Source organism: Mesoplodon densirostris, chromosome 2, assembly GCF_025265405.1.
Source record: "Mesoplodon densirostris isolate mMesDen1 chromosome 2, mMesDen1 primary haplotype, whole genome shotgun sequence".
NCBI classification, from domain to species: Eukaryota; Metazoa; Chordata; class Mammalia; order Artiodactyla; family Ziphiidae; genus Mesoplodon; species Mesoplodon densirostris.
This window is the reverse complement of record NC_082662.1, coordinates 149,573,931-149,589,489: the sequence shown is the minus strand read 5'-3', so window position 1 is coordinate 149,589,489 and position 15,559 is coordinate 149,573,931. Positions and strand designations below refer to the sequence as shown.

The 15,559-nt window shown below is 37.0% G+C and overlaps 1 protein-coding gene across 6 annotated transcripts in view; it reads left to right on the top strand.

Annotated features, from left to right (window-relative positions):
- HMCN1 (hemicentin 1) overlaps positions 1-15,559 on the top strand; it is a 755,474-nt gene that overhangs the window by 722,971 nt on the left and 16,944 nt on the right. For 4 of the 6 annotated variants that reach the window (XM_060091137.1, XM_060091136.1, XM_060091134.1 and 1 more), the window contains 3 exons: positions 1,492-1,617; positions 9,557-9,685; positions 11,638-11,988. In XM_060091137.1, the coding sequence (XP_059947120.1) occupies positions 1,492-1,617; positions 9,557-9,685; positions 11,638-11,988 (606 nt within the window). Of the gene's footprint in view, positions 1-1,491; positions 1,618-9,556; positions 9,686-11,637; positions 11,989-15,250; positions 15,311-15,559 lie in introns of those variants that run through there. The other 2 variants (XM_060091138.1, XM_060091135.1) reach the window with 2 other exon arrangements.

Below are 15,559 nucleotides of genomic sequence, written 5' to 3'. Positions count from 1 at the left end.
CATTATTCTGAATTCTTTTTCTGGAAAATTGCCTATCTCCACTTAATTTAATTGTTTTTCTGGGGTTTTATCTTGTTCCTTCATCTGGTACTTACCCCTCTGCCTTTTCATCTTGTCTGTCTTTCTGTGAATGTGGTTTTTGTTCCACAAGGTGCAGGATTGTAGTTCTTCTTGCTTCTGCTGTCTGTCCTCTGGTGGATGAGGCTACTAAGAGGCTTATGCAAGTTTCCTGATGGGAGGGACTGGTGGTGGGTAGAGCTGACTGTTGGTCTGGTGGGCAGAGCTCAGTAAAACTTTAATCCACTTGACTGCTGATGGGTGGGGCTGGGTTCCCTCCCTGTTGGTTGTTTGGCCTGAGGCAACCCAACACTGGAGCCTACCTGGGCTCTTTGGTGGGGCTAATGGCAGCCTCTGGGAGGGCTCACGCCAAGGAGTACTTCCCAGAACTTCTGCTGCCAGTGTCCTTGTACCCACCATGAGCCACAGCCACCCCCCACCTCTGCAGGATACCCCCCAACACTAGCAGGTAGGTGTGGTTCACTACTTTGTGTGTGCCCTCCAAGATTGGTGTCTCTGTTTCCCCCAGTTCTGTTGAAGTCCTGCAATCAAATCCCAGTAGCCCTCAAAGTCTGATTCTCTAGGAATTCCTCCTCCCGTTGCTGGACCGCCAGGTTGAGAAGCCTGACGTGGGGCTCAGAACCTTCACTCCAGTGGGTGGACTTCTGTGGTATAAGTGTTCTCCAGTCTGTGAGTCACCCACCCAGCAGTTATGGTATTTGATTTTACTGTGATTGTGCCCCTCCTACCATCTCGTTGTGGCTTCTCCTTTGTCTTTGGATGTGGGGTACTTTTTTTGGTGAGTTCCAGTGTCTTCCTGTCCATGACTGTCCAGCAGCTACTTGTGATTCTGCTGTTCTCGCAAGAGGCAGCAAGAGCACGTCCTTCTACTCCGCCATCTTGGTTCCAATCTCCCTTTGTAACTTCTTAATGGTGCCTTATCTAATCCATGTGCCATGTCCTGGGCTGGATTGTAATACCATGCATCATGTATGTGATCCATGCAAAAACGAAGTGGAAGCAAATGCTATACATTACAGGTTTCATCTTCTAATTACATAACCATTTTTTTAACATTTCCCCTATTATATTAACAATTTTTTTCACAAAATCATAAGTTATATGTATATATATATATATATATATACTTATATATAATGTATAAATATATAATTTTTCTTTTTCTAGGAGGAGGAAGTGGTTGGTATGGCTACCAGCTATGTGAAGTAATATTTTGTTTTTTATTTTTATCATAACGTTTTAAAATAAAGTGCATTACATAACTTGATTGATTTAAACACTTTAACCTTACACCATGATTATATAATCATCTATATTAGTTTATGATATCCTTAAAATCTGAAGGTGTAATTTTTATGCAAAGTTGGAAGAAATCACTTTCTCAATCTGCATTACCTTTGTTCTTTCATCAAGATGTAAATGAGTGTAGACAGAATGTATGCAGACCAGATCAGCACTGCAAGAACACCCGCGGTGGCTATAAATGCATTGATCTTTGCCCAAACGGAATGACCAAGGCAGAAAACGGAACCTGCATTGGTGAGTGTCTGGCTATCTCAGTGACTGAGATTCATTTACCATCAACAAGCCAAATAAGGCATCCATTTTTAAAACTAATGATTAGAATAAATTTAATATAACAAGGAAATATCTTTTTCTATTGGTTTTTTACTCCCAACTTCTAGTATTGTGGAGCTCTGGGGCCCTAGGGTCATGGCTATACCAGGAAATGAAAGCTCACCAGGGAGACTTAGCCCATTTTGAACTCCCATCAGTTAAACAATTGGTTTCTATATTTTCATATCCACATACATTAATATTATGTCATATAATTTCTAATATGAAATTTAGCATATATATCAAGAATTTCATTGGAGGGGTTAAGAAGAAAATTATGTTTGTAGAGATTTATTAAAAGTTCAAAATATAATTATTTTAAAACTAAATATTCTTTAAATGTCAAATCAATAACCAGGCAATAAAGTAAATTATATTTCTCCCTAAGTTTATTCTTTATGTGCCTATTCTGTACCAGTCTGCCACAGTTAGCAGAACTATGAGCTGCACAATATACAAAACTGAAACTGATATCATTCCTGCTCTCATGTACTTAAACATTCAACTGGAATAGATCGGGCAACTCCACTCCCTTCACCAAAAGAAAAAAAAATTATGCAAGTAGGAATGAAATATCATAAAAGAGGTACAAACAAAATTGTACCAGAGTACTCGAAAGAATGATCATATCTAATAGGAGTGACTATCAGCAGTGTCATAGAACTGATCACATTAAAATATAGTCTTGAATGGAATGTTAATAGATGGAGGTTGTAGAAAAAGGAAAGAAAAATAGCCCTGTATGATGGGGAAGGAGCTGGACTTAGAGAAAACATGTTAAAATTCATCCTCCCGGGGATTCCACCGGCAGCTTTTGTTTGGGCTGCAGCTCTTCCCAGAGTCTCCAGCCTGCTAGCCTACTACATCAGATTTTGGATTCACTAGGCCTCCACAATCATGTGCATCAGAGAAAAGCTGGCAGCTGTTGACAGTTCTTTGTGGAAAAAATAGGAAAGTGAGGAAGAAAGAAGTGAAATAAGTCAGCCAAGATCATATATCAGCTGTGTGGATGAAAGGCTCTTGGTCCTGCAGCCAGGAGTCAGTACTGTGCCTCTGAGGTGGGAGAGCCAACTTCAGGACACTGGTCAACAAGAGACCTCCCGGCTCCACATAATATCCAACGACGAGAGATCTCTATCTCAACACGAACACCCAGCTTCACTCAACGACCAGCAAGCTACAGTGCTGGACACCCTATGCCAAACAACTAGTAAGACAGGAACACAACCCCACCCATTAGCAGAGAGGCTGCCTAAAATCCTAATAAGTCCACAGGCACCCCAAAACACACCACCAGACGTGGACCTGCCCACCAGAAAGACAAGATACAGCCTCATCCACCAGAACAAAGGCACTATTCCCCTCTACCAGGAAGTCTACACAACCCACTGAACCAACTTTAACTACTGGGGACAGACACCAAAACAACGGGAACTACAAACCTGCAGCCTGCAAAAAGGAGACCCCAAACACAGTAAGATAAGCAAAATGAGAAAACAGAAAAACACACAGCAGATGAAGGAGCAACATAAAAACCCACCACACCTAAGAAATGAAGACGAAATAGGCAGTCTACCTGAAAAAGAGTTCAGAATAATGATAGTAAACATGAACCCAAATCTTGGAAATAGAATAGAGAAAATTCAAGAAACATTTAACAAGGACCTAGAAGAACTAAAGAGGAAACAAGCAACGATGAACAACACAATAAATGAAATGAAAAATACTCTAGAAGGGATCAATAGCCTAATAACTGAGGCAGAAGAATGGATAAGTGACCTGGAAGATAAAATACTGGAAATAACTACTGCACAGCAGAATAAAGAAAAAAGAATGAAAAGAACTGAGGACAGTCTCAGAGACCTATGGGACATTAAACACACCAACATTCGAATTAAAGGGGTCCCAGAAGAAGAAGAGAAAAAGAAAGTGACTGAGCAAATATTTGAAGAGATTATAGTTGAAAACGTCCCTAATATGGGAAAGGAAATAGCTAATCAAGTCCAGGAAGCACAGAGAGTCCCATACAGGATAAATCCAAGGAGAAACACGCCAAGACACATATTAATCAAGCTATCAAAAGTTAAATACAAAGAAAACATATTAAAAGCAGCAAGGGAAAAACAACAAATAACACACAAGGGAATCCCCATAAGGTTAACAGCTGATCTTTCAGCAGAAACTCTGCAAGCCAGAAAGGACTGGCAGGACATATTTAAAATGATGAAGGAGAAAAACCTACAACCAAGATTACTCTACCCAGCAAGGATCTCATTCAGATTTGATGGAGAAATTAAAACCTTTACAGACAAGCAAAAGCTGAGAGAGTTCAGCACCACCAAACCAGCTTTACAACAAACGCTAAAGGAACTTCTCTAGGCAACAAACACAAGAGAAGGAAAAGACCTACAATAACACACCCAAAACAATTAAGAAAATGGGAATAGGAACATACATATCGATAATTACCTTAAATGTAAATGGATTAAATGCTCCCACCAAAACACACAGACTGGCTGAATGGATACAAAAACAAGACCCATATATATGCTGTCTACAAGAGACCCACTTCAGACCTAGAGACACATATAGACTGAAAATGAGGGGATGGAAAAAGACATTCCATGCAAATGGAAACCAAAAGATAGCTGTAGTAGCAATTCTCATACCAGAAAAAACAGACTTTAAAATAAAGACTATTACAAGAGACAAAGAAGGACACTACTTAATGATCAAGGGATCAATCCAAGAAGAAGATATAACAATTGTAAATATTTATGCACCCAACATAGGAGCACCTCAATACATAAGGCAAATACTAATAGCCATAAAAGGGGAAATCGACAGTAACACATTCATAGTAGGGGACATTAACACCCCACTTTCACCAATGGACAGATCATCCAAAATGAAAATAAATAAGGAAACACAAGCTTTAAATGATACATTAAACAACAGGGACTTAATTGATATTTATAGGATATTCCATCCAAAAACAACAGCATACACATTTTTCTCAAGTGCTCACGGAACATTCTCCAGGATAGATCATATCTTGGGTCACAAATCAAGCCTTGGTAAATTTAAGAAAATTGAAATTGTATCAAGTATCTTTTCCGACTACAATGCTGTGAGACTAGATATCAATTACAGGAAAAGATCTGTAAAAAATACAAACATATGGAGGCTAAACAATACACTACTTAATAACCAAGAGATCACTGAAGAAATCAAAGAGGAAATTAAAAAATACCTAGAAACAAATGACAATGGAGACATGACGACTCAAAACCTATGGGATACAGCGAAAGCAGTTCTAAGAGGGAAGTTTATAGCAATACAATCCTACCTTAAGAAACAGGAAACATCTCGAATAAACAACCTAACCTTGCACCTAAAGCAATTAGAGAAAGAAGAACAAAAAAACCCCAAAGTTAGCAGAAGGAAAGAAATCATAAAGAACAGATCAGAAATAAATGAAAAAGAAATAAAGGAAATGATAGCAAAGATCAGTAAAACTAAAAGCTGGTTCTTTGAGAAGATAAACAAAGTTGATAAACCATTAGCCAGACTCATCAAGAAAAAAAGGGAGAAGACTCAAATCAATAGAATTAGAAATGAAAAAGGAGAAGTAACCACTGACACTGCAGAAATACAAAAGATCATGAGAGATTACTACAAGCAACTGTATGCCAATAAAATGGACAACCTGGAAGAAATGGAAAAATTCTTAGAAATGCACAACCTACCAACAATGAGTCAGGAAGAAATAGAAAATATGAACAGACCGATCACAAGCACTGAAATTGAAACTGTGATTAAAAATCTTCCAACACACAAAAGCCCAGGACCAGATGCCTTCACAGGCAAATTCTATCAAACATTTAATGAAGAGGTAACACCTATCCTTCTCAAACTCTTCCAAAATATAGCAGGGGGAGGAACACTCCCAAACTCATTCTATGAGGCCACCATCACCCTGATACAAAAACCAGACAAGGATGTCACAAAGAAAGAAAACTACGGGCCAATATCACTGATGAACATAGATGCAAAAATCCTCAACAAAATACTTGCAAACAGAATCCAACAGCACATTAAAAGGATCAGACACCATGATCAAGTTGGGTTTATTCCAGGAATGCAAGGATTCTTCAATATATGCAAATTAATCAACGTGATACACCATATTAACAAATTCAAAGAGAAAACCATATGGTCATCTCAATAGATGCAGGGAAAGCTTTTGACAAAATTCAACACCCGTTTATGATAAAAACCCTCCAGAAAGTAGGCATAGAGGGAACTTTCCTCAACAAAATAAAGGCCATATATGACAAACCCACAGCCAACATCGTCCTCAATGGTGAAAAACTGAAAGCATTTCCACTAAGATCAGGGACAAGACAAGGTTGCCCACTCTCACCACTCGTATTCAACATAATTTTGGAAGTTTTAGCCACAGCCATCAGAGAAGAAAAGGGAATAAAAGGAATCCAAATCGGAAAAGAAGAAATAAAGCTGTCACTGTTTGCAGATGACATGATACTATACATAGAGAATCCTAAAGATGGTAGCAGAAAACTACTAGAGCTAATCAATGAATTTGATAAAGTAGCAGGATACAAAATAAATGCACAGAAATCTCTGGCATTCCTATACACTAATGATGAAAAATCAGAAAGTGAAATTAAGAAACACTCCCATTTACCATTGCAACAAAAAGAATAAAATATCTGGGAATAAACCTCCCTAAGGAGACAAAAGACCTGCATGCAGAAAATTATAAGACACTGATGAAAGAAAATAAAGATGATACAAATAGATGGAGAGATATACCATGTTCTTGGATTGGAAGAATCAACATTGTGAAAATGACTCTACTACCCAAAGCAATCTACAGATTCAATGCAATCCCTATCAAACTACCACTAGCATTTTTCACAGAACTATAACAAAAAATTTCACAATTTGTATGGAAACACAAAAGACCCCGAATAGCCAAAGCAATCTTGAGAACGAAAAACGGAGCTGGAGGAGTCAGGCTCCCTGACTTCAGACTATACTACAAAGCTACAGTAATCAAGACAGTATGGTAGTGGCACAAAAACAGAAATATAGATCAATGGAACAGGATAGAAAGCCCAGAGATAAACCCACGCACATACTGTCACCTTATCTTTGATAAAGAGGCAGGAATGTACAGTGGAGAAAGGACAGCCTCTTCAATAAGTGGTGCTGGGGAAACTGGACAGGGACATGTAAAAGAATGAAATTAGAGCAGTTCCTAACACCATACACAAAAATAAGCTGAAAATGGATTAAAGACCTAAATGTAAGTCCAGAAACTATCAAACTCTTAGAGGAAAACATAGGCAGAACACTCTGTGACATAAATCACAGCAAGATCCTTTTTCACCCTCCTCCTAGAGAAATGGAAATAAAAACAAAAATAAGTAAATGGGACTTAATGAAACTTCAAAGCTTTTGCACAGCAAAGGAAACCATAAACAAGGCCAAAAGACAGCCCTCAGAATGGGAGAAAATATTTGCAAATGAAGCAACTGACAAAGGATTAATCTCCAAAATTTACAAGCAGCTCATGCAGCTCAATAACAAAAAAACAAACAACCCAATCCAAAAATGGGCAAAAGACCTAAATAGCCATTTCTCCAAAGAAGATATACAGACTGCCAACAAACACATGAAAGAATGCTCAACATCATTTATCATTAGAGAAATGCAAATCAAAACTACAATGAGATATCATCTCACACCAGTCAGAATGGCCATCATCAAAAAATCTAGAAACAATAAATGCTGAGAGGGTGTGGAGAAAAGGGAACACTCTTGCACTGCTTGTGGGAATGTGAACTGGTACAGCCACTATGGAGAACAGTATGGAGGTTCCTTAAAAAAGTACAAATAGAACTACCATATGACCCAGAAATCCCGCTACTGGGCATATACCCTGAGAAAACCATAATTCAAAAAGAGTAATGTACCAAAATGTTCATTGCAGCTCTATTTACAATAGCCCGGAGATGGAAACAACCTAAGTGTCCATCATCGGATGAATGGATATTGAAGATGTGGCACATATATACAATGGAATATTACTCAGCCATAAAAAGAAACGAAATTGAGTTATTTGTAGTGAGGTGGATGGACCTAGAGTCTGTCATACAGAGTGAAGTAAGTCAGAAAGAGAAAGACAAATGCCGTATGCTAACACATATATATGGATTCTAAGGAAAAGAAAAATGTCATGAAGAACCTAGGGGTAAGACAGGAATAAAGACACAGACCTACTAACGAATGGACTTGAGGATATGGGGAGGGGGGAGGGTAACTGTGACAAAGTGAGAGAGAGGCATGGACATATATACACTACCAAACGTAAAATACATAGCTAGTGGGAAGTAGCCGCATAGCACAGGGAGATCAGCTCGGTGCTTTGTGACCACCTAGAGGGGTGGGATAGGGAGGGTGGGAGGGAGGGAGACGCAAGAGGTAAGAGATATGGGAACATATGTATATGTATAACTGATTCACTTTGTTAATAAAAATTATGAAGAAAAAAATTCATCCTCCCTTCTTGACAGCTATCAGACCTTGAACAAGTCTTAAGATGACACAGAAATTTGAGTGTAAGTTTCTCATTTTAAAAAATTGGACATTTAAAGAATTTCATACTGAAGTATTTACTAATAGTTACTATCTCTCGGATTTGTTTCAAAATAATATAAGAGTGAGGGGAGGGTGTAGATATAAATGAGGGAGTATTACCACTTGTTGATACTATTTGAGGTAAATGGAAGTTTAGTATACTTAAAAAAAAATGGGGGGGTGGACTATCAGATTTCAAAGACTCCTCAGTCATACAGATATAGGTAAATATTTTTCTTGATTCCTAAGAATAGTAGCCAACTCACAGCATCATATGCAGTTATGTGTAACTAAGTATTTTTAAGAATATTGATTCTGTAATTATGTATAAGATTAATTAGAAATGACAGAAGCTGAAATATCAGAAGATGTTTAAGAAGCTACAGCAAAAACATAGCTAAATGAGGAAATGGAAAGTGGGGATATATGGGTTTGTTTGAAGGAAATAGAATTACCCAATCTTGGAAACAGAGAATAGGTTTAAAGATAACTCTGAGGTTTGCAGCCAGGTTGACTGGGGATAAAAGAATACTGTTATTATAAATAAGGGAGTAGTGATAAGATACTGGAGACGTGCTGAGTTTGAAGTACTAGTAAAACATGGCGATGGAAATGAGCAGCCAGTAGCTAGAAATCTGGGACTGTGGATAAGTAGCAATGTGGAAATGTTGCTGTAAGTCCACATCAGCAAGCTCACTAGCGTCACTAGTATAAATAGGATGGCCAAAAAAGGAGGGATATAGCAAAGGGGGGAAAGCTGAGAAGAAAACTCTTCCCGTAGTAGGGTGCAAGAAGAGGAAAAGGGGCCCATTAACAAGTGGCAGAGCTGGGACTTGAACCCAGGTTTTCTGACTCCAGGTCTCAACCACGTGGTGAGAAATGCAACGTTCTAAGCAATTAAAATGTTCATTTTAAATATAATGACTTGACGCATAGCACAGGGAGATCAGCTCAGTGCTTTGTGACCACCTGGAGGGGAGGGATAGGGAGGGTGGGAGGGAGATGCAAGAGGGAGGAGATATGGGGACGTATGTATATGTATAGCTGATTCACTTTGTTATACAGCAGAAACTAACACAACATTGTAAAGCAATCATACTCCAATAAAGATGTTAAAAAATAAATAAATATAATGACTTTAGGTTTTGAAATAGGAAATGTTATTGCTTTTTATTGCCCTCCATGTCTCTAGATATTGATGAGTGTAGAGATGGGACCCATCAGTGCAGATATAACCAGATATGTGAGAATACGAGAGGCAGCTATCGTTGTGTATGTCCAAGAGGTTACCGGTCTCAAGGAATTGGAAGACCCTGTATGGGTAAGTTAACAGGAACTCTTATTGAGTAATAAAGGCTGGGTAACTATCTTACCAGCTTGGTTAGGACCACTCTATCCTCAAATACTTTCTTGCTACAATTAGATTTGTAAGTTGGTTTAAGTAGTCCATTACATAAATTGAATTACTTCTTAGAGACTTCATATTGAGCTCAATTTACACTGACTTTCAAGTGATAATAATAACTACTTACGGAGTGCTTACTATGCACTGTACATATCAAAGTGAGGCTGTGGTATAATTACCACGACAATTTAATTATGAAGATTAGCTCATTGATTATCTCTCTCTGCATGTGATGTAAATATTTGCATAGATACATTTTATTTGAATATGAGATATATCTGTATGTACTATGAAGGTTTAGTTATGAAGGATTAAAATGTGAACACACAATTTAAGTGAATTGATAATTATTACTTTATCTACCATATGTTTAGTGCATACTATATGCCATTCCCTGTGCTAAGAATCTCATTTAATTCTCCCAATTGCCTATTTATAGGCAATCTCATTTAAGAATCTCATTTAATTCTCCCAGTTGCCTTAGTTATAATTGAATGTAAAGTAAGGCAGGTAATGAAAGTAGAAGATGTCTATAAGAAGGTAACCATATGCTTTTTTTCTTAATACATTTACAATCAAGAAACTGACCTATAAAATTATTTCACCTCTGAATATTTACATTTACATGCAGAAAAAAAATTGTGTGAGCTTTTAAATACTAGCTTTTGGTTTGCATGCTACTATATCAATACTTTGAAAATTGGATGCCTTGGTTGTCTATTTAATTCTTTATAGCAAATTCTTCCGTAAAGACTTAGTTCTGTCTTTATGTAGTCCCTAGCATAGTACTTTGCACATAGAAAATGTTTAATGTAGTATCATTATTATGAATATTTTTTAAATAAATACTTTTTAATAGCAGGAATATATATCATTTTAGTCTTCTATTTAGATATTGTAATTTGTATATAATTTAACATTTTGGTCAGTCATTACAGTGACCTAGCAGAATGAAATGTGTTTATTTGTTCACTAATTTGACTTGAAGCTGAATGTCAGAAATTGGGCTGGGGGATAAATCAGTAAAGAAGGTAGGGCCATTGCCTTAAAGAGATTTAAAATGTTAATTTTAACTTTTGCCTACTAAAATAATTTTTAAAGCACAATTTACTACTTTTATTCTACTTATTCATATTGTTTTCTTTCATGCCACTGTGGTAATGAATTAAAGAATTTGGTTTTGATCTCCGGTCTTTATTCACTTTTTCAATTTACAAGAAGAGTTAGGAGTACATACTCTGTGTTGACCTAGGAATAGAAAGAAAAATAACTTTAATTTTTGAACTTTGAGTTTATCTTAAGAAGAATGATTCTGTACCTTCATTTCCTTTTTAATTTTTTAAAGAAAATGTGCTTGACATGATTATTCATTAAAAATTATTGATGCAAAAGAAATAAAGGAAAATAAAACTATTTGTAGGTGCACGTTGTACATTCTTGCATCTGAAACTTGTAATTATATGAAAGATTAGAAGCACTAATGATCAATATTGTAATTAAATGCACACTAGAGATCTGACTGCATTCTTCACTCCACCAACAAAATTAAAATCTATATGTTAGCTTTGAACTCTAGTTTTTCTGGATTCAAGACCAAATTTTACAGTATGACCCTATATGATTCTACTGTACATGTAAAACAATCTTCAGGGACAGTCATAGAATCTTTCTATATATTCACAGCTGAATGATGAAAGCTTTTTCAAAAGTTCACAACAGCTGAGAAATTACTGTATTCCCTGCTTTGGAGGGTAACATAATGTCTTCAGTTTGTTTCACAGACTGATTCTTTATTCCTGTGTTTTCTGTGTGTATATGTGTGTATGTTTTTTTTTTTCTCTTTTTTATGTATCATGGCACACGAGCAGACATTAATGAATGTGAACAAGTGCCTAAGCCTTGTGCATATCAGTGCTCCAACACCCCCGGCAGCTTCAAGTGTATCTGTCCACCAGGACAACATTTATTAGGGGACGGGAAATCTTGCGCTGGATTGGAGAGGCTGCCAAATTATGGCACTCAGTACAATAGCTATAACCTTGCACGGTTCTCCCCCGTGAGAAACAACTATCAACCTCAACAGCATTACAGACAGTACTCACATCTCTACAGCTCCTACTCAGAGTATAGGAACAGCAGAACGTCTCTCTCCAGGACTAGAAGGACTATTAGAAAAACTTGCCCTGAAGGCTCTGTGGCGAGCCATGACACATGTGTAGGTAAATGTCAGCCATATTCCATTTCCTTTCTGTGGGCTCACTTAACGGACCAGAGTCTAAGCATATATACAGCACCTATGAGAGTTTGGATGTAGTGAACTACATCTGATCTCAAATCTGGGATGACCCAAGTTTCAAGACATTTACTCTGGCACCTAAAACTATTACCAATTTTATCAAATGATGTATTTACATGTGTACATTCTGATAATTTATTGTTTTGTATTGGCAGTTTCTCTTTTTTGATCACCCCTGAAAGTGTTACTAAATTTAATGCTATATAGAAATAAAATTCAGTGGCATCCAGAATATGGTTCTTAAAAAAAGAATATGCATATTGCCACCATAATATAATACTATCAGATTATGGCTTTATCTGATGGATGCCAAAGCAGTGGGTTAAAAGTGAAACTATCAGCTACTGTGTCGACTGCTTGTTCTGTCTGCAACCAGCACTACCCTGACTGTTGTTACACACTCCCCATGGAACCTCTCAGTTAAATTATTTTGTATATATGTAAGTCACTGAAAAGATAATGTAAGCCAGGACAAAACTAACTTGTTTCCATTGTTTTAACATATGTGCTTTCAGTATCTTTACCTAAACTCAAGTCTGTAATTTAATTTGTTTGCAAAAGTGAAGTGTAATTTCCAACTCAAGAATTGAGACCTTGTCTTCAGTTAAGTTGCAAACAGTTCCATCTGTCATTCATTTAATTCAATTTTCTGTGAGTATCCACAGTTTGCATGTCACTGAGCTATGCACCAAGGGCAATTAGCAAACACAAATTAGCCCCACAGTTTGTTAGAAGAAATGAGAAAGCAAAGAAGAAAGGGAGGAGGGAGGCAAGAGGGGAGGGAAGAAAGAAATTCTGTTTAAATTTGAAGACCCCTATGCTAACCTCATGTTCTTGAATTTTTCTTAAGCATTCCACACGTTGCTTATTCTCTCCCAGATATGCTCTGTTAAACATGTTTTAGATATGTAAAAGAAATATCTTCTGACTTCAGTTTTTGTCATTTCTTTTTCTACCCTTCTCCAAGCCCTGTTCCTGCATCGTTATCTTCTTAGACATGATTCCTTAGTCACTCTTAGGCGGACCCAGCTTCTCACATTATCCCTACTCAGCTGGACCTTCAAACCCTCTAGATCCTTACTCTTTAACCTTTATTTTCTAGGCCCAGATGTTCCCAGAACTTTTCTGTCTGGCTATCTTGAAGTACCTAAAGCGTAATATGATGCACATGGAATCTCCCTGTGATCAGCTTCCTAGAACTGTGGACAGTGCTAGTTTCTTTTACTCCTTGAATTTGAAACATTCATGGGTTCATTAACAACTCTCAACATTTTGCCCCATATGGTCAAACACTACTTACTTAATTACTAAACCTGTGGACTCCACTGTCCTTGGGAGTATGTCAAACATTGCTCTCAGGCTGCTCCAAACCATTCTTATTGGTTTTTTTTCCATTGGTAATTTTGGTAACTTTTCATGCCCACAATTTTTACCTCTTTGTTAGTGAAACTTTTCACTATTTTATTGACAGAATTAACATCTGACATTTTGTCTTTCAATGTTTCTTCTAAATAGTCGTTCCCACTGAAGGGTTTTCATATCCTATTAACATTCCATTCTCTTGCCTTCGTCTTAGACAACTCTTCTCTTCTACCTTTACTCTCCTGCTCCAAAAATCCTTGTTTATGCTCTGATAAATGAGTGAAACGGTATTTCCCACACCATATACCATCTAGTTGACTTCTTCTAGATCATCTGAAGGTCCAAGCCATTTGAAGAAAGAGTCCCTGATGAATAACCAGTTCTCCATTTCTTTATCACAATCTGTGCCCTGTAGTTTCATCACAGTAGAGTCTTATGAATGTTCTCTGTGCCTTTGTGTTTATATTACACTAATATGTTTATATGAATTACCTTCCCGAAACCATCTACTATGTGAGGCAGCTACTATTTCAGAGTGAGGACCAATCTTGGAGACCCTAAAGTAAATTTCTATAACTAGTCTATGACTGGATATTTAAGTTTTATTTGGGGGCAATAAACAGACTTAGACATTTAGAAATATTTCTTAAAATATGGTGAGTATTTTCTGGCGTTGGTACTAATAAAGAAATTTACACTAAGATTGTAGACAGCTTTGGAATTATGTAACAAGCAACCTGCAGTAAACACCAAATGCTTTTAATTAACCATCTAGGATAGACAGCTTACAAAAGATTCAGATTAACACCATGGAATTTTGTTAGACTTGGGCTAAGATTTAGCTTTTTAGGGAATTGATTCCAAAGCTTAATAGGGAAAATGAACATTGCATTGCTTCTGAACACCAAAATCACACTTGGGGCCAATTTAAAATTCATACTCTGGAAAGTGTGATGTCGACTACTTGGAGTTCAACGTCATTTACATTTCTATTGTTATCTTAGGTTAAAGCTGATTATAAAGGGAAAAAGTAAAAATATATCAAAAGTTCTGCAGTGAGTGCTTTGGTTAACCAAACTGGGGCAAAAACAGTGACAAATATTTGATGAGCGTTTGTCATTAACAGATTTTGAGTCATTGCAATTATCATCTGAGCATATGCACAATGAACAAGTCCTTTTGCTGAGCCATCTCCAGGGTTTCACTTTGTCTTCCCCTTACTTCCAGCCCTCAGCACTCCTGCTTCCATTTCATACCATGTTCTCTTCCTTCTAACACTGGTTGGCACATTTTAATATTAGGCAAAACACAACTGAGACAAGAAATCTGAGGCCTCTCAAATCCCATCCCTGATTCTGAAAGCAAATATCAATTAATTTTTTTACTATCTATTCCCACTCTTTTTATTGCTGTTTTCTTGACTTTGTTTAGTAATAGCAGGTAGCTCAGCTCTTTATAATTTATAAAATGTTTTTGATATTTTACGTGTTTGAACCTTCCAACAAGCCTGTGAAGTAGGGAGATTGTATCAGTGAATCCTGTTGGCAGAAGAATCAACTGAGATCCTGAGAAGTTAAGTGGCTGGCCCAAAGTAACATAGCAACTATATGTATATCTAGTTGCCATTAGTACTTTACAATTGTATGAAGTTGGATGAATATTCCTATCGCAAAGATAAAACCGCCTCCACTTAATGATATCTGCATATAGGAAAGCTATAGGCATGGCTGTTGGAGAGAGAGAGAGAGGCTGCTAAACTTTAAATAAAATAGAAATGAGTATTTCTTTTCCCAATTAATCTCAATAGAAACTTTATCTTTTAGGTAAATTCTACTGTGTTCTGTCAAGAGTTTAGTACCTTGGTGGTTTAGGATCCTGTACAGGTCTGTTTCATCTGTCATTCCAATCTTAATTACTTAACTAATACTGCAATTTGCCAGTTTGGGGCTTCAGCTCATATGTGCTTATACACAGAAGAGATGTTCATATTTTATAATGCAGGACAGTTTATATTGTACTCCATTAAAATATACTAATATGAAACAGCTTTGAACATTTTTAAGCACAAGTATAAAATCAAATTTTCTGTTGTATGTCAACAACTTGTTTATAGTTGGTTCTGTCACAGTTTC